This window comes from Pelobates fuscus, chromosome 8, assembly GCF_036172605.1.
Source record: "Pelobates fuscus isolate aPelFus1 chromosome 8, aPelFus1.pri, whole genome shotgun sequence".
NCBI classification, from domain to species: Eukaryota; Metazoa; Chordata; class Amphibia; order Anura; family Pelobatidae; genus Pelobates; species Pelobates fuscus.
In genome coordinates this window covers 171,963,822-171,984,599 of record NC_086324.1, presented here as the reverse complement: position 1 = coordinate 171,984,599, position 20,778 = coordinate 171,963,822, and the positions used below count along the sequence as shown (strand labels likewise).

At 41.8% G+C, this 20,778-nt stretch overlaps 1 protein-coding gene across 1 annotated transcript in view; it reads right to left on the bottom strand.

Annotated features, from left to right (window-relative positions):
• Positions 1-20,778, bottom strand: part of DOC2A (double C2 domain alpha) — a 52,963-nt gene that overhangs the window by 14,621 nt on the left and 17,564 nt on the right. The window contains exons 4-8 of the mRNA XM_063429064.1: positions 19,237-19,311; positions 18,713-18,822; positions 16,893-17,019; positions 9,836-9,895; positions 4,547-4,704 (exon numbers count right to left, since the gene is read on the bottom strand). Of these exons, the coding sequence (XP_063285134.1) occupies positions 4,547-4,704; positions 9,836-9,895; positions 16,893-17,019; positions 18,713-18,822; positions 19,237-19,311 (530 nt within the window). The remainder of the gene's footprint in view (positions 1-4,546; positions 4,705-9,835; positions 9,896-16,892; positions 17,020-18,712; positions 18,823-19,236; positions 19,312-20,778) is intronic.

The window sequence follows — 20,778 nt, the reverse complement described above, 5'->3', positions numbered from 1 at the left end:
CTGGCAAGTTCTCAAACCATATTAAAAAGGTTTGACTGCTTAATCTGTGATAGCGCCAGGGCACCTCTGGGACCATAACCACTACAGTGTGATTGGAACGTTTCTTACGTAGCAGGCCTGAAATCCCCTGGATACAATTTTGTTCGCTGGTAAAAATAATCCCAACAGACTCAGGCCCGACTGAGAACCATTCACAAGTATGGGATTTAAGGAGAAAACAGAGGCAACTGTACTAACTAGGTAAATAACCAAAAACAGGAATTTAGAGCAAAATAAGGAACGGAATTGATCTAGCTTGTTCTGAACTATTGCTTCATGCTGATTTACAAATTTATTCGCTAACGTGAACTCTTAGAGAATTTCAAACTAGTCGTACTGAAAGCATCGCTGACGTTGGAAATGTTCCCAATTTGTCCATTTTGACCTTAAATTTGAAATTCTATTTGAATTATTTAGCATTTTGACTTTAGTAAATAACCCTGAAAATGCTTAGCAAAACAAATCTCCCGGCGTCCATCTTGGACGGGATTGAAGGCAACAGAATCTCCTTGTGTTCGTTTTCCAACCAATATGTCCGACAAGATGTAGGTGATGGATGGAGGTAAGATTTTAATGGAATATTTGAGTAAAAGTGGAATCGAAAATCGAGAAGACACTGGAGTTGAAGGTGAGAGTAAATAATGGCCTAACTAGAATTATAAACAAAGTGTCAGTACCGAGTCAGCAGGTCTCCGTAGGTAGGTACCCCTCGTACTTGGTGAGAATTGAAGATAACGGGCATGAGATTTTTTAATATAGAGACCCACAATAAGACTGCTATTACAAAAGCAGCCATAAAAAAGGGACACGTCTTTCAGTGATCGTACTTCACGCTGAGTTCACTGGGTGGCGTTTTACACTGACTGGTCTAGTTTAACGTCTTGTTCAGTACATTCGGCCTAAAGCAGTAAATGTCACTTTTATCCAAGTAGGTGAATATAGAGAAACAATACTGGCTGACATATCAGGCACAGCCTTCAACTCATTCACCACAGAAACCGCAAAGGACCACATACGGAATAGACCAGACCCCAATATTCTCACCATGGACTGTGATACCCAGAATGTCTGGACAGGTCCCAGAGATTCCTCCGATTCACCCTGAGAATCTGCCCATTCACTGGAGAATCTGCTTGTCAGGATCTGTGTTCCTGAGTAACTGCCTGCTCTCTCAGAATCTGAGAATCTGCTCATTTACCCCAAGACTGTGAGAATCTGCCCATTCCCTCTGATTCACTATAAGAATCTGTCCATTCTGGATGTAATGCTAAATGAATAAAACAAATACAATTATTTATTCCTTTAGTAAAGTGATGGTAATAATTTACTACCATATGTTACTACCTAATAAATTAATAAATATAACAGTCTCATTGGATTTCAATTTGTAGAATCAGCAGACTGAATAATGGAAAGAAAATTAATTAGTGAAAATATTAGTCTAATCTAAGTGACAATATATCATAGTAACCGAGCCATATTTAATGTGTATGATGGTCAGTGTAAGTGACAATATATCCTAGTGACAGAGCCATATTGGGGGTCAGTCTCGTGACAATATATCCTAGTGACAGAGCCATATTGGGGGTCAGTCTCGGTGACAATATTTCCTAGTGACAGAGCCATATTGGGGGTCAGTCTCGGTGACAATATATCCTAGTGACAGAGCCATATTGGGGGTCAGTCTCGGTGACAATATATCCTAGTGACAGAGCCATATTGGGGGTCAGTCACGGTGATATTATATCCTAGTGACAGAGCCATATTGGGGGTCAGTCTCGGTGACAATATATCCTAGTGACAGAGCCATATTGGGGGTCAGTCTCGGTGACAATATATCCTAGTGACAGAGCCATATTGGGGGTCAGTCACGGTGATATTATATCCTAGTGACAGAGCCATATTGGGGGTCAGTCTCGGTGACAATATATCCTAGTGACAGAGCCATATTGGGGGTCAGTCTCGGTGACAATATATCCTAGTGACAGAGCCATATTGGGGGTCAGTCTCAGTGACAATATATCCTAGTGACAGAGCCATATTGGGGGTCAGTCTAGGTGACAATATATCCTAGTAACCGAGCCATATTTATCGTGTATGATGGTCAGTGTAAGTGACAACATATCCTAGTAACCGAGCCATATTTAATGTGTGTGATAGTCTGTCTCGGTAACAATATATCCTAGTGACAGAGCCATATTGGGGGTCAGTCTCGGTGACAATATATCCTAGTTACAGAGCCATATAGGGGGTCAGTCTCGGTGACAATACTATATCCTAGTGACAGAGCCATATTTAATGTGTGTGATAGTCTGTCTCGGTAACAATATATCCTAGTGACAGAGCCATATTGGGGGTCAGTCTAGGTGATAATATATCCTAGTGACAGAGCCATATTGGGGGTCAGTGTAAGTGACAATATATCCTAGTGACAGGGCCATATTGGGGGTCAGTCTCGGTGACAATATATCCTAGTGACAGAGCCATATTGGGGGTCAGTCTCGGTGACAACATATCCTAGTGACAGAGCCATATTTAATGTGTGTGATACTCTGTCTCGGTAACAATATATCCTAGTGACAGAGCCATATTGGGGGTCAGTCTCGGTGACAATATATCCTGGTGACAGAGCCATATTGGGGGTCAGTCTCGGTGACAATATATCCTAGTGACAGAGCCATATTGGGGGTCAGTCTAGGTGACAATATATCCTAGTGACAGAGCCATATTAGGGGTCAGTCTAGGTGACAATATATCCTAGTGACAGAGCCATATTGGGGTCAGTCGAGGTGACAAAATATCCTAGTGACAGAGCCATATTGGGGGTCAGTATAGGTGACAATATATCCTAGTGACAGAGCCATATTGGGGGTCAGTCAGGGTGACAATATACCCTAGTGACAGAGCCATATTTAATGTGTACGATGGTCAGTGTAAGTGACAATATATCCTAGTGACAGAGCCATATTGGGGGTCAGTCAGGGTGACAATATATCCTAGTGACAGAGCCATATTTAATGTGTATGATGGTCAGTCTACATGACAATATATTCTAGTGACAGAGCCATATTGGGGGTCAGTCACGGTGATATTATATCCTAGTGACAGAGCCATATTGGGGGTCAGACTCGATGACAATATATCCTAGTGACAGAGCCATATTGGGGGTCAGTCTCGGTGACAATATATCCTAGTGACAGAGCCATATTGGGGGTCAGTCTCGGTGACAATATATCCTAGTGACAGAGCCATATTGGGGGTCAGTCAGGGTGACAATATATCCTAGTGACAGAGCCATATTTAATGTGTACGATGGTCAGTGTAAGTGACAATATATCCTAGTGACAGAGCCATATTGGGGGTCAGTCAGGGTGACAATATATCCTAGTGACAGAGCCATATTTAATGTGTATGATGGTCAGTCTACATGACAATATATTCTAGTGACAGAGCCATATTGGGGGTCAGTCACGGTGATATTATATCCTAGTGACAGAGCCATATTGGGGGTCAGACTCGATGACAATATATCCTAGTGACAGAGCCATATTGGGGGTCAGTCTCGGTGACAATATATCCTAGTGACAGAGCCATATTGGGGGTCAGTCTCGGTGACAATATATCCTAGTGACAGAGCCATATTGGGGGTCAGTCTCAGTGACAATATATCCTAGTGACAGGCATATTGGGGTCAGTCTCTGTGACAATATATCCTAGCGACAGAGCCATATTGGGGGTCAGTCTCAGTGACAATATATCCTAGTGACCGAGCCATATTGGGGGTCAGTCTCGGTGACAATATATCCTAGTGACAGAGCCATATTCAGGGTCAGTCTTGGTGACAATATATCCTAGTGACAGAGCCATATTGGGGGTCAGTCTCTGTGACAATATATCCTTGTGACAGAGCCATATTCAGGGTCAGTCTTGGTGACAATATATCCTAGTGACAGAGCCATATTGGGGGTCAGTCTCGGTGACAATATATCCTAGTGACAGAGCCATATTGGGGGTCAGTCTCGGTGACAATATATCCTAGTGACAGAGCCATATTCAGGGTCAGTTTCGGTGACAATATATCCTAGTGACAGAGCCATATTGGGGGTCAGTCTCGGTGACAATATATCCTAGTGACAGAGCCATATTGGGGGTCAGTCTCGGTGACAATATATCCTAGTGACAGAGCCATATTGGGGGTCAGTCTCGGTGACAATACATCTTAGTGATAGAGCCATATTGGGGGTCAGTCTCAGTGACAATATATCCTAGTGACAGAGCCATATTGGGGGTCAGTCTCGGTGACAATATATCCTGGTGACAGAGCCATATTGGGGGTCAGTCTTGGTGACAATATATCCTAGTGACAGAGCCATATTGGGGTTCAGTCTCGGTGACAATATATCCTAGTGACAGAGCCATATTGGGGGTCAGTCTCAGTGACCTTAATGAGGCATATTAAGGGTTCCTGTTCTGTTGCAACTACCATTTAATGAAACAAGGCACTCACGTTTTAACGTAGGGATCAGAAAATCCATTGACGTCCATGGCAGCGAGGTGAGCGCAGCGTACGATTCCCACCACCAATCCTCCTCGCTCCGCACTGTATGTTAAAGACAGAAGGATCCTCCCCCGTTCCTCCAGCTCCCACTCCTGACAGCGCTCCAGCTAAGGACACAGGGTCACAGGTTGGGGTTAGCGCATGGTGCTGGGTGCAGGTAATTAACCAGGTTAGTACAATGTGCTGGGCGCAATTAACCTGGGTTAGTACAATGTGCTGGGCGCAATTAACCTGGGTTGGTACCATGTTCTGGGGGTAATTAGCCTGGGATGGTACAATGTTCTGGGGGTAATTAGCCTGGGATGGTACAATGTTCTGGGGGTAATTAGCCTGGGATGGTACAATGTTCTGGGGGTAATTAGCCTGGGTTAGTAGAATGTGCTTGTGGTATTAGCCAGGGTAAGTACAATGTGCTGGGGTAATTAGCCAGGGTAAGTACAATTTCCTGGGGGTAATTAGCCTGGGTTAGTAGAATGTACTTGGGGTATTAGCCAGGGTTGACACAATATGCTGGGGATAATTAATCGGGGTTGGTATAATTCTGGGGGTAATTAGCTGGGTTAGTACTATGTTCTGGGGGTAAGACGTTCTATAGAATACTGTGTAGCGAAGTTGCTGGAAGCCATTTCTGTGAATTAGTTTCCCATCTCACACTCTCTATACTCAGACTGTTTCCCAGCCCCCGCAGGAGGTGAACGCGCAAAGGGAATAAAAATAGGAGAATAGAGAAAAATGTCACATCACAAGGACTGGGAGAATGGGAGACTGGGGGAGAAGGAGAAAAGAGGGGGAGAGAGAGAGAGAGATGGAGAGAGGGACACAGAGAGATAGAGACAGAGAGAGAGAGAGAGAGAGGGACACAGAGAGATAGAGACAGAGAGAGAGAGACAGAGGATGGAGAGAGGGGGAGAGATAGAGATAGAGAGAGGGACAAAGAGAGAGAGAGAGAGACAGAGGATGGAGAGAGGGGGAGAGATAGAGGATGGAGAGAGGGCGAGGGAGGGAGAGACAGAGTGTGAGACAGAGAGAGAGAGAGAGACAGAGGGAAAGAGAAAGACAATGAGAGTGAGAGAGACACAGAGATAGGGACACAAAGAGAGAGACAGAGTGAGAGAGGGTGAAAATGAGAGAGACAGAGGGAGAGAGAGAGAGGATGAAAGTGAGAGTGATGGAGAGAATGAATGAAGTGAAGGTGAGAGGAATGGATGTTAAAGGAATATATTATAGAGAAATAACGAGCGGACAGTAGAATGTAGCAGCTAATGAGCAGAGCAGACTGAGCTGGCTGAGAACTAATGAGAGAGAGCATTCCTAGGGAAATAATGAGACCTAATATAATATGGTAAAATGACAGTAATGGATGGAAATGAGAATAGAGGTCTCCTGGCACACAGGACATTACCCAGCACTTCTCATTGTGTTTACACCTGAATGCACGCATGGCTAGACAGCCTGGCACCACGCTCACCCACATGATTTAATGCCCAGCGGAAAGGACTGTATCATTGGTATGAGTTTAATATCACTATACTGAATGATACAAAATAACTGCTCGTACGGTACGCGAACACACAGAGCCATATCACACACACACACACACAACCATATTATACTCACACACATAAACAAATGCACACATGTAGCAATATCGCAATCAAACACACACAAACACATAACCATATCACACATATGGAAACATACCATACTGACACACATACACAAACTACATGCACACAGACCACTACAGTCACCCAGTAACAGGATATACACACACACACACACACAGTTACAGACACACAGTAAGAGGAAACACTTATACACTGATAAACAGCTACAGACACACAATAACAGAATACATTCATGCACACCCTGACAGAGAGTTACAGACATGCAAAAACAGGATACACAAAATCTCACACTGACAGACAGTTACACACACACAGTTATATGATATTCACAGACACACATAGGCAGTTACAGTAAGACAGTAACAGGATACACTCAGCCACTCACTGAAAACTTTACAGACATGCAGTAAGAGGATACACTCAGCCACACACTGACAGACAGCTACAGACACACAGTAACAGGATACATTCAGTCACATTAACAGACAGCTACAGTCACACAGTAAAAGGATATACTCACTCACACACAGAAAGACACACACAGTAAATGGATACGCTCAATCACGCACTGACACACAGCTATAGGCACACAGTAACAGGATACACTCAGTCACACACTGACAAACAACTATAGACACACAGTAGCAGGATGCACTCAGTCACACACAGACAGTTACAGTAACACAGAAACAGGATACAGTCAGTCACACACAGACAGTTACATACACACACTCAGTCACACACAGACAGTTACACACACAGTAACAGGATATATTCACTCACACTGACAGCTAAAAGCACACAGTAACAGGATACACTCAGCCACACACAGACAGGTAGTTACAGACACACAGTAACAGCATACACCCAGTCCCACACAGACAGTTACAGACACACACTCAGTTACACTGACAGCTACAGACCCATAGTAACGTGATACACCCAGCCACACACTGACAAACAGACAAACAATAACATAATACACTCAGTCACACTGACAACAAGAGACACACAGTAACAGTGTACACTCAGTTACACTGGCAGCGAGAGACACACATTAACATGGTACACTCAGTCACACTTACAATAACACAGTAACAGGATACACTCAGCCAAACACACACACAGACAGTTACAGACACACACTCAGTCAGTCACACTGACAGCTACAGCCACACAGCAACAGGATACACTCAGCCTCACACTGACAAACAGCTACAGACAAACAATTACATGATACACTCAGTCACACTGACAGCAAGAGACACAATGTAGCAGGGTGCACTCAGTCACACTTACAATAACCCAGTAACAGGATACACTCAGTCTCACACAGACAGTTACAGACACACAGTAACAGGATATATTCACTCACACACAGACAATTACAGACACACAGTAACATGCTACACTTAGTCACACACTAACAGGCAGCTACAGACAAACAGTAACATGATACAATCACTCACACACAGACAGACAGACAATTACAGACAAACAGTAACATGATACACACGGTCACACACAGGGCCGTCTTTAACATCGATTGAACCCTGGGCAAGCATTTGCTTGGGCCCTCTGTACCATGCCCTCTCCCACCCTCCCCCCCACTCCCAACACACAGCTCCCTGGCATGCAGTCACTGCCTGCACCCCAACCTACTGATGGAACTAATGTAGAGAGGGCTGTGGTGCAAGAATTTTTAGGAGGTCTCCCATAGCGCAAGAGTGGAGAAAAGATAGATAGATATTGTGAATTTGAATGTAAGCATGTTTTTGTATAGAGTATATGTGTGCATGTAGGGGTGTATTTGTATGTAATTTTACCATTGGAATGCAGCTGTGTATTTGTGTGTAGTGTTTGCGTTTAAATGCAGGGATGTGAGTTTTGTATGTAGTGTTGTATTTTAAAAGTTGTGCTTTTGTGTATTGAGTTGGTGTTTGTATATAATTTTAATGTTTTAATAAACTGTTGTGTTTGTATGTAACATTTGTAATTGCATGCAGGGGTGTGTTTGGATGTAGTGTTGTATTTTAGATGCAGATGTACATTTGTGTGTATCATTGGTGAGTAAAGGGTGTGTTTGTATACAATTTTGGAGTTTGAATTCAGGGGTGTGTTTGTATGTAATGATTGTGTTTGCAGCGGTGTGTTTGATTACCTGGATGTATGCACATACATACTAACACAGATATACATACACATTGACACGCAGATACGCACATAAACACACTGATACATGCACACACCTGGACACATGCACACATCTTAGCACACAGATACACACTAACACAAACACACTGGCATATACACACACACTAGCACATGCACACGCTCAGATACACACTTTGACACACAGATACACATACTTTGATACAGACACTGGTGCACACACACTGGCACATCCAAGGGGCCCGGACCAGAGCACTCTTAAAGGGCTGACGGCCCCTGATTACATCAGGTGCTGCAGTCAACAGGGTTTGGATGCCAGCAGGGGTCTGGGCGGCTACTTTGGGGCCCCCAGGAGTAACTGGGCCCGGGGCAGCTGCCCCTTTTGCCCACCTTTAAAGACGGCCCTGGTCACACACAAACAGACAGACAATTACAGACACACAGTAACATGATACACATAGCCACACACTGACAGACAATTACAGACACACAGTAACATGATACACACAGTTACACACTGACAGACAGACAATTACAGACACACAGTAACATGATACACACAGCCACACACTGACAGACAATTACAGACACACAGTAACATGATACACACAGCCACACGCTGACAGACAATTACAGACACACAGTAACATGATACACACAGCCACACACTGACAGACAGACAATTACAGGCACACAGTAACATGATACACACGGTCACACACAGACAGACAGATAGTTACAGACACCCAGTAACATGATACACACGGTCACACACAGACAGACAGATAGTTACAGACACCCAGTAACATGATACACACGGTCACACACAGACAGACAGATAGTTACAGACACACAGTCACATGATACACACGGTCACACACAGACAGACAGATAGTTACAGACACCCAGTAACATGATACACACGGTCACACACAGACAGACAGATAGTTACAGACACCCAGTAACATGATACACACGGTCACACACAGACAGACAGACAGATAATTACAGACACACAGTAACATGATACACACGGTCACACACAGACAGACAGATAGTTACAGACACCCAGTAACATGATACACACGGTCACACACAGACAGACAGATAGTTACAGACACCCAGTAACATGATACACACGGTCACACACAGACAGACAGACAGATAATTACAGACACACAGTAACATGATACACACGGTCACACACAGACAGACAGATAGTTACAGACACACAGTAACATGATACACACGGTCACACACAGACAGACAGATAGTTACAGACACACAGTAACATGATACACACGGTCACACACAGACAGACAGCTTCACTCCCAGTTTTGTGACCTGATAGGATTGTGCTGGGTAGGAAGACTGTGTAATGTCTGTAAGTTTGTAAACTGCCCTAGATTCTGCCCCATCTGAAGGGGTGTTTGCTTACCTCCTTCAGGTAACAGGAGATTCCTCGCAGAGCTGCAGACATGGAGGAGGGGGATGGCAACTAAAAGAAATGAAGACCAAGTAATTCTGGCTGTCTTTCCTAAAGGAGCTGTCTCTGACACTAAATGTATCTCTCTCTACTATAGCGGCTGTCTCTCTATAGTGCTGAACCAATCTCTCTCTATAGGAGCTGTCTCTCTCTATATGAGCTGTCTCTCTCTCTATAGGAGCTGTGTCTCTATATAGTGCTGAACCAATCTCTCTCTATAGGAGCTGTCTCTCTCTATATGAGCTGTCTCTCTCTCTATAGGAGCTGTGTCTCTATATAGTGCTGAATCAATCTCTCTCTATAGGAGCTGTCTCTATATATAGTGCTGAATCAATCTCTCTCTATAGGAGCTGTCTCTCTATATAGTGCTGAATCAATCTCTCTCTATAGGAGCTGTCTCTCTCTCTATAGTGCTGAATCAATCTCTCTCTATAGGAGCTGTCTCTCTATATAGTGCTGAATCAATCTCTCTCGGTATAGGAGCTGTCTCTCTCTATATAGTGCTGAATCAATATCTCTCTATAGGAGCTGTCTCTCTCTATATAGTGCTGAATCAATCTCTCTCTATAGGAGCTGTCTCTCTATATAGTGCTGAATCAATATCTCTGTATAGGAGCTGTCTCTCTATATAGTGCTGAATCAATCTCTCTCTATAGGAAGCTGTCGCTCTCTATATAGTGCTGAATCAATCTCTCTCTATAGGAGCTGTCTCTCTCTATAGTGCTGAATCAATCTCTCTCTATAGGAGCTGTCTCTCTCTCTATAAGAGCTGTCTCTCTCTATATAGTGCTGAATCAATATCTCTCTATAGGAGCTGTCTCTCTATATAGTGCTGAATCAATCTCTCTCTATAGGAGCTGTCTCTCTCTATATAGTGCTGTATTAATCTCTCTCTGTAGGAGCTGTCTCTCTCTATAGGAGCTGTCTCTCTCTATATAGTGCTGTATTAATCTCTCTCTATAGGAGCTGTCTCTCTATATAGGAGCTGAATCAATCTCTCTCTATAGGAGCTGTCTCTCTCTCTATAGGAGCTGTCTCTCTCTCTATAGGAGCTGTCTCTCTATATATCGTGCTGAATTAATCTCTCTATAGGAGCTGTCTCTCTATATAGTGCTGAATCAATCTCTCTCTATAGGAGCTGTCTCTCTATATAGTGCTGAATCAATCTCTCTCTATAGGAGCTGTCTCTCTCTATATAGTGCGGAATCAATCTCTCTCTATAGGAGCTGTCTCTCTCTATCGGAGCTGTCTCTCTCTATATAGTGCTGTATTAATCTCTCTCTATTGGAGCTGTCTCTCTCTATAGGAGCTGTCTCTCTCTATATAGTGCTGAATCAATCTCTCTCTATAGGAGCTGTCTCTCTCTATATAGGAGCTGTCTCTCTATATATAGTGCGGAATCAATCTCTCTCTATAGGAGCTGTCTCTCCCTATATAGGAGCTGTCTCTCTCTATATAGTGCGGAATCAATCTCTCTCTATAGGAGCTGTCTCTCTCTATAGGAGCTGTCTCTCTCTATAGGAGCTGTCTCTCTCTCTATATAGTGCTGTATTAATCTCTCTCTATTGGAGCTGTCTCTCTCTATAGGAGCTGTCTCTCTCTATATAGTGCGGAATCAATCTCTCTCTATAGGAGCTGTCTCTCTCTATAGGAGCTGTCTCTCTCTATATAGTGTTGAATCAATCTCTCTCTATAGGAGCTGTCTCTCTCTATAGGAGCTGTCTCTCTCTATATAGTGTTGAATCAATCTCTCTCTATAGGAGCTGTCTCTATATAGTGCTGTATTAATCTCTCACTATAGGAGCTGTCTCTCTATAGTGCTGAATCAATCTCTCTCTATAGGAGCTGTCTCTCTCTCTATAGGAGCTGTCTCTCTATATAGGAGCTGAATCAATCTCTCTCTATAGGAGCTGTCTCTCTCTCTATAGGAGCTGTCTCTCTCTATATTGTGCTGAATTAATCTCTCTGTATAGGAGCTGTCTCTCTATATAGTGCTGTATTAATCTCTCTCTATTGGAGCTGTCTCTATATATATAGTGCTGAATCAATCTCTCTCTATATGAGCTGTCTCTCTCTCTATAGGAGCTGTCTCTCTATATGGTGCTGAATCAATCTCTCTCTATAGGAGCTGTCTCTCTCTCTATAGGAGCTGTCTCTCTCTATAGGAGCTGTCTCTCTATATATAGTGCTGAATCAACCTCTCTCTATAGGAGCTGTCTCTCTCTCTATAGGAGCTGTCTCTCTATATATAGTGCTGAATTAATCTCTCTCTATAGGAGCTGAATTAATCTCTCTATAGGAGCTGTCTCTCTCTATAGGAGCTGAATTAATCTCTCACTATAGGAGCTGTCTCTCTATATAGTGCTGAATTAATCTCTCACTATAGGAGCTGTCTCTCTATATAGTGCTGAATTAATCTCTCTCTATAGGAGCTGTCTCTCTATATAGTGCTGAATTAATCTCTCTCTATATAGGAGCTGTCTCTCTCTATATAGTGCTGAATCAATCTCTCTCTATAGGAGCTGTCTCTCTATATAGTGCTGAATCAATCTCTCTATAGAAGCTGTCTCTCTCTCTATAGTGCTGTATTAATCTCTCACTATAGGAGCTGTCTCTCTCTATATAGTGCTGAATCAACCTCTCTCTATAGGAGCTGTCTCTCTCTCTATAGGAGCTATCTCTCTATATATAGTGCTGAATTAATCTCTCACTATAGGAGCTGTCTCTCTATATAGTGCTGAATTAATCTCTCACTATAGGAGCTGTCTCTATATATAGTGCTGAATCAATCTCTCTCTATAGGAGCTGTCTCTATATATAGTGCTGAATCAATCTCTCTCTATAGGAGCTGTCTCTATATAGTGCTGAATTAATCTCTCTCTATATAGGAGCTGTCTCTCTCTATATATTGCTGAATCAATCTCTCTCTATAGGAGCTGTCTCTCTATATAGTGCTGAATCAACCTCTCTATAGAAGCTGTCTCTCTCTCTATAGTGCTGTATTAATCTCTCACTATAGGAGCTGTCTCTCTCTATATAGTGCTGAATCAACCTCTCTCTATAGGAGCTGTCTCTCTCTCTATAGGAGCTATCTCTCTATATATAGTGCTGAATTAATCTCTCACTATAGGAGCTGTCTCTATATAGTGCTGAATTAATCTCTCACTATAGGAGCTGTCTCTCTATATAGTGCTGAATTAATCACTCTCTATAGGAGCTGCCTCTCTCTATATAGTGCTGAATCAATCTCTCTCTATAGGAGCTGTCTCTCTATATAGTGCTGAATCAATCTCTCTATAGAAGCTGTCTCTCTCTCTATAGTGCTGTATTAATCTCTCACTATAGGAGCTGTCTCTCTCTATATAGTGCTGAATCAACCTCTCTCTATAGGAGCTGTCTCTCTCTCTATAGGAGCTATCTCTCTATATATAGTGCTGAATTAATCTCTCACTATAGGAGCTGTCTCTCTATATAGTGCTGAATTAATCTCTCTCTATAGGAGCTGTCTCTCTATATAGGAGCTGTCTCTCTCTCTATAGGAGCAATCTCTCTATATATAGTGCTGAATTAATCTCTCACTATAGGAGCTGTCTCTCTATATAGTGCTGAATTAATCTCTCACTATAGGAGCTGTCTCTATATATAGTGCTGAATCAATCTCTCTCTATAGGAGCTGTCTCTATATAGTGCTGAATTAATCTCTCACTATAGGAGCTGTCTCTCTATATAGTGCTGAATTAATCTCTCTCTATAGGAGCTGTCTCTATATAGTGCTGAATTAATCTCTCTCTATATAGGAGCTGTCTCTCTCTATATAGTGCTGAATCAATCTCTCTCTATAGGAGCTGTCTCTCTATATAGTGCTGAATCAACCTCTCTATAGAAGCTGTCTCTCTCTCTATAGTGCTGTATTAATCTCTCACTATAGGAGCTGTCTCTCTCTATATAGTGCTGAATCAACCTCTCTCTATAGGAGCTGTCTCTCTCTCTATAGGAGCTATCTCTCTATATATAGTGCTGAATTAATCTCTCACTATAGGAGCTGTCTCTATATAGTGCTGAATTAATCTCTCACTATAGGAGCTGTCTCTCTATATAGTGCTGAATTAATCTCTCTCTATAGGAGCTGTCTCTCTCTATATATGAGCTATCTCTCTATATATAGTGCTGAATTAATCTCTCACTATAGGAGCTGTCTCTATATAGTGCTGAATTAATCTCTCACTATAGGAGCTGTCTCTCTATATAGTGCTGAATCAATCTCTCTGTATAGGAGCTGTCTCTCTCTATATATGAGCTGTCTCTCTCTATATAGTGCTGAATCAATCTCTCTATAGGAGCTGTCTCTCTCTCTATAGGAGCTGTGTCTCTCTATATAGTGCTGAATCAATATCTCTCTATAGGAGCTGTCTCTCTCTCTATAGGAGCTGTCTCTCTCTATATAGTGCTGAATCAATCTCTCTCTATAGGAGCTGTCTCTCTATGTAGTGCTGAATCAATATCTCTATAGGAGCTGTCTCTCTCTCTATAGGAGCTGTGTCTCTCTATATAGTGCTGAATCAATCTCTCTCTATAGGAGCTGTCTCTCTATATAGTGCTGAATCAATATCTCTATAGGAGCTGTCTCTCTCTCTATAGGAGCTGTGTCTCTCTATATAGTGCTGAATCAATGTCTCTCTATAGGAGCTGCCTCTCTATATAGGAGCTGAATTAATCTCTCTATAGGAGCTGTCTCTCTCTATAGGAGCTGTCTCTCTCTCTATAGGAGCTATCTCTCTATATATAGTGCTGAATTAATCTCTCACTATAGGAGCTGTCTCTCTATATAGTGCTGAATTAATCTCTCACTATAGGAGCTGTCTCTATATATAGTGCTGAATCAATCTCTCTCTATAGGAGCTGTCTCTATATAGTGCTGAATTAATCTCTCACTATAGGAGCTGTCTCTCTATATAGTGCTGAATTAATCTCTCTCTATAGGAGCTGTCTCTATATAGTGCTGAATTAATCTCTCTCTATATAGGAGCTGTCTCTCTCTATATAGTGCTGAATCAATCTCTCTCTATAGGAGCTGTCTCTCTATATAGTGCTGAATTAATCTCTCTCTATAGGAGCTGTCTCTATATAGTGCTGAATTAATCTCTCTCTATATAGGAGCTGTCTCTCTCTATATAGTGCTGAATCAACCTCTCTATAGAAGCTGTCTCTCTCTCTATAGTGCTGTATTAATCTCTCACTATAGGAGCTGTCTCTCTCTATATAGTGCTGAATCAACCTCTCTCTATAGGAGCTGTCTCTCTCTCTATAGGAGCTATCTCTCTATATATAGTGCTGAATTAATCTCTCACTATAGGAGCTGTCTCTATATAGTGCTGAATTAATCTCTCACTATAGGAGCTGTCTCTATATAGTGCTGAATTAATCTCTCACTATAGGAGCTGTCTCTCTATATAGTGCTGAATCAATCTCTCTGTATAGGAGCTGTCTCTCTCTATATATGAGCTGTCTCTCTCTATATAGTGCTGAATCAATATCTCTCTATAGGAGCTGTCTCTCTCTCTATAGGAGCTGTCTCTCTCTATATAGTGCTGAATCAATCTCTCTCTATAGGAGCTGTCTCTCTATATAGTGCTGAATCAATCTCTCTCTATAGGAGCTGTCTCTTTCTCTATTGGAGCTGTCTCTCTATATAGTGCTGAATCAATCTCTCTATAGAAGCTGTCTCTCTCTCTATAGGAGCTGTCTCTCTCTCTATAGGAGCTGTGTCTCTCTATATAGTGCTGAATCAATCTCTCTCTATAGGAGCTGTCTCTCTATATAGTGCTGAATCAATATCTCTATAGGAGCTGTCTCTCTCTCTATAGGAGCTGTCTCTCTATATAGTGCTGAATCAATATCTCTATAGGAGCTGTCTCTCTCTCTATAGGAGCTGTGTCTCTCTATATAGTGCTGAATCAATGTCTCTCTATAGGAGCTGCCTCTCTATATAGGAGCTGAATTAATCTCTCTATAGGAGCTGTCTCTCTCTATAGGAGCTGAATTAATCTCTCTATAGGAGCTGTCTCTCTATATAGTGCTGAACCAATCTCTCTCTCTATAGGAGCTGAATCGATCAATATACCACTGCATACCACTGTATACATCATTGTATATTGCTGCTTATCACCATATATCACCATATACATCACTGTATATCCCATATATTACCGTATATCCCATATATTGCCGTATATCACTGTATATCACTAGATATCACTGGATATGCCATATATTACCGTATATCCCATATATTGCCGTATATCACTGTATATCACTAGATATCACTGGATATGCCATATATTACCGTATATCACTGTATATCACTATACATCACTGTATATCCCATATATTACCGTATATCACTGTATATCACTAGATATCACTGGATATGCCATATATTACCGTATATCACTGTATATCACTATACATCACTGTATATCCCATATATTACCATATATCACTGTATATCACTAGATATCACTGGATATGCCATATATTGCCGTATATCACTGTATATCACTAGATATCACTGGATATGCCATATATTACCGTATATCACTGTATATCACTATACATCACTGTATATCCCATATATTACCATATATCACTGTATATCACTAGATATCACTGGATATGCCATATATTGCCGTATATCACTGTATATCACTAGATATCACTGGATATGCCATATATTACCGTATATCACTGTATATCACTATACATCACTGTATATCCCATATATTACCGTATATCACTGTATATCACTAGATATCACTGGATATGCCATATATTACCGTATATCACTGTATATCACTATACATCACTGTATATCCCATATATTACCGTATATCACTGTATATCACTAGATATCACTGCATATCCCATATATTACCATACATCATTGTAGATCATCGTACATCATGTATCACTGTATATTCTTTGTACATCTCTCTGTCGGTGTGTCACTCACCGGGATCTGTCGTTCCAGACATATATTGAAATGCTTTCTCTGTCCGGGTTTCAGTCGGCGGAGGGGAACCCGCGTCTCTCCGATGAACTCATTATGGCTGAGTTTGTCCTCGTCACACACGGAGATTCTGAGTGGATATGGCACGTTTAGGCTTAAGGAAGCACAGACCAGCACAGGACTGGGATCTTATTAAGAGGGGCTAGATGGAGCCCAGTAGTTATAGAAATGATACCTGGCTAAATTAATAGCACTTAAATTACAGCTGCGATTCACTTTCCCCCCCATTTTACTTAACAAAAATTAATTTAATCAGTAATGCAAAAACCTAAGTTCTAAAACGAACGATGCATTAGAAAACCAAATATCAGCTGTTCATATAACATGAGTGCTTCGGAAATTCACAACAGCCGATTCGCAAGTGAATTCTTTAATTTGGTTATTCCAGTGCCGCACCCACAAATCTAGTCTCTTTAACCCTACGCCACTCTTTCCAAACTCCCCATAACCGTAACAATATTTTCATCCTAAATCCCCCTAGAAACTACCCCTTACCTTATAGTCATTTTTTTTTTTCATGTAACGTAAAATGTGGGTGATTTGATTTAACTATTTTCAAACCATTGTCACTGCTGTCATGAGATCCCAGGAACCATTTGGTTAAATGTGGCTATCATTCTGTTTTTTAGTAAATGCAATGAACCTTGGGAAATGTTAAAATTGTAGAAGAATTTGAGCTGAATTTGAGCCAATTTAACGTTTACTGAATAACCGTGAATTTCAAATTTAAGTTCAAAATTGTCAAACTGGAAAAATTCTGCATTCCGTTTGGCTACTTGGCCCTAAATTTGAAATTCACTATGAGTTCTCACTTTAGTTAATGACCCTGACAGTATGTCTTAAAGGAACACTATAGGATAAGGAACACACACATGTATACCTGACTCTATAGTGGTAAAAACACTATCTGACTCCCTTTTGCCTTACTAAATATAGTAAAATATTACTTGTATTCAAGTCTGTAGCTGCTGCCTCTGCCCCTGATCTGCCTGCTCACAGCTGACATCATCAGAAGTGTTTATGTCAGCCAATCACAATGCTTCCCCATAGGATTGGCTGAGAATGTGAAGGAGGCAGGCCAGGGGCAGAGCCAGCACAAGCCAAACACAGCCCTGGCCAATCAGCATCTCCTCATAGAGATTAATTGAATCCATGCATCTCTATGAGGAAAGTTCAGTGTCTGCATGCAGAGGGTGGAAACACTGAATGTCAGTCACACTGTGCAGCACTGCCCCAGGAAGCACCTCTAGCACTATCCAGTGGAGGTATCCCTAGGCTGTAATATAAACACTGCATTTTTTCTGAAAAGACAGTGTTTACAGCAAAAAGCCTGAAGGGTATGATTCTATTAACCAAAACAAATACAATAAGCTGTAGTTGTTCTGGTCCCTTTAACACCTTTTGAGAGAGTGTTCTATGCTGTTGTTTCCCAATCTGGGATCATTCTGCAGTCTATGGTTTAAGAAGATGTGTTGTGGCCATGCAATACGTTGTGTATGATATGTTTATATAGTTGCCATATTTGTTCAGTTACTGTGTATACATTATGTAGTTGTGTGAGACTCCATGTTAATGAACACTATGGCTAATTTTACAGCTTCTGTTTAGTCATGAAGAAGTTTCTCTAACAGGACCAAACGACCACAGCTGTCTTTTAACCAAACCGAAAGACAAGTTACATTTATCGATAGAATGAGAGCTTCAACATAAAGGTCCTATGTATGACTTGTTGGTGGGACTCGAACCCGCGCAGGCTTTCTTACCGTAGGACCTTCTTGCCCATGTCTTCATGGGTGATCCCACAATAGGTCAGGCTCTCGTTCCATGTGGGATTCAAGGTATTCCTCACAGTACGAGTCTTCAGCTTGTTGGCCTGAGACAGAAAGACAGACATTACTAGGAGAGCCCTGAGTCAGACCATTCAGTGGCAATCGTCGAGATTTGACATAAGGACTTAAGGACTATCTAGTGTCTCGACGCCCACTGCTAGAAGAAAAACCTACACAGAGTTTACTGCATTTTCATTGAAACATCTTTTCAAATCAGGTAAAAGCAGGGAAAAGCAGGACACTCAGGGCGAGCTCACATTTGTATTAAAGGGACACTCCAAGCGCCATAGCCAAGCTATATTTTCTGCACAGGTTGCTGATAACTGCAGAAAAATATCACGTATCTGTTTGTAAATCTGCTTCCTGTGATCTCTGGATATTCTTTGCATTATTAGATGGCATGGGGGAACCGTTACAGAATGACTGTGGGGGCCACTAGACTGTGGGGGCCTCATTACCTTGCAGGCTCCCGGGAGGAGATGTATCTTCACGTACGGATCAGCTAATCCATTGAAGTCCATTGGTTTCAGGCCCTAAACCAGAAATAAGATAAGATGGGTCATTAGTGGGCTGGAAGGATAACAATGCCAATTAAAGAACAGTTAAATAAATAAATAGAATTATTGGAATAAATTATTCTTGTTTCATAGCTATCGATATTCAACAAATACCCTTTTACCCCATATTGTGACACCCCAATAGTCAGAAAAAGGAGTTTTATCATAGTCTATTAGAGGATGCCTGGATAGACTGGCGTGACGCTGGATCTGCCATTCTGATTGGTCCGACTGGCGGAATCGGACATATCGTTTGAAGATCTGAAATGTTGATGTAACAGTTTTCTTTGGTAGGAGAAATATAATGCAGGAACCCCACATGGGCTGCGCTATGGCTCCTGCAGCGGCCGCTGTCCAGGGAAAACCCTAGTCTCGTCAGTTTGTAATTTCCAGGACCTTTTAAGCTCAACCCTATTCAGCTCCCAAACAATTAGCAGAACCCAAACACACGCTGGATAGACACAGCCGCTCCTTGCTCCCTCCTCACTGCTCTTTCTACATTAACTGCTGCCCTCAATTAATGACTTCAGAGTTACTTACAGCTAAATATATGCAACGCAAGTAATCAGGACTCATATTGTAGTGTGAATCATGAAACATATTGTAATAGCGGGAAAAAGAGCCATCTTCAATTAATTCTATCAATTATAGAATTCACAGGATTTTACACATTTTCATACTTAGACAGAGGATGTATAAAATACACATCTTTAAGCAGAAAATGTAAATGTGAACAGAATGTTTAATCAAATTTTATTCACTTCTCTGTCTGCAAAGAAAATCCCAAAGACCCAACACAGCCTGTCCTACAAGTAAGTGATCCTCAGATACAGCAGGTAAGTGACTTTCAGATACAGTCAGTAAGTGATCCTCAGATACAGCCAGTAAGTGACCCTGAGATACAGTCAGTAAGTGATCCTCAGATACAGTCAGTAAGTGATCCTCAGATACAGCCAGTAAGTGACCCTGAGATACAGTCAGTAAGTGATCCTCAGATACAGTCAGTAAGTGACTCTCAGATACAGTCAGTAAGTGACCCTCAGATACAGTCAGTAAGTGACCCTCTGATACAGCCAGTAAGAGACCCTCAGATACAGTCAGTAAGTGACCCTCAGATACAGTCAGTAAGTGACCCTCAGATACAGTCAGTAAGTGATCCTCAGATACAGTCAGTAAGTGATCCTCTGATACAGCCAGTAAGGGACCCTCAGATACAGTCAGTAAGTGACCCTCAGATACAGTCAGTAAGTGACCCTCAGATACAGTCAGTAAGTGATTCTCTGATACAGCCAGTAAGTGATCCTCAGATACAGTCAGTAAGTGACCCTCAGATACAGCCAGTAAGTGACCCTCAGATACAGTCAGTAAGTGACCCTCAGATACAGTCAGTAAGTGATTCTCTGATACAGCCAGTAAGTGATCCTCAGATACAGTCAGTAAGTG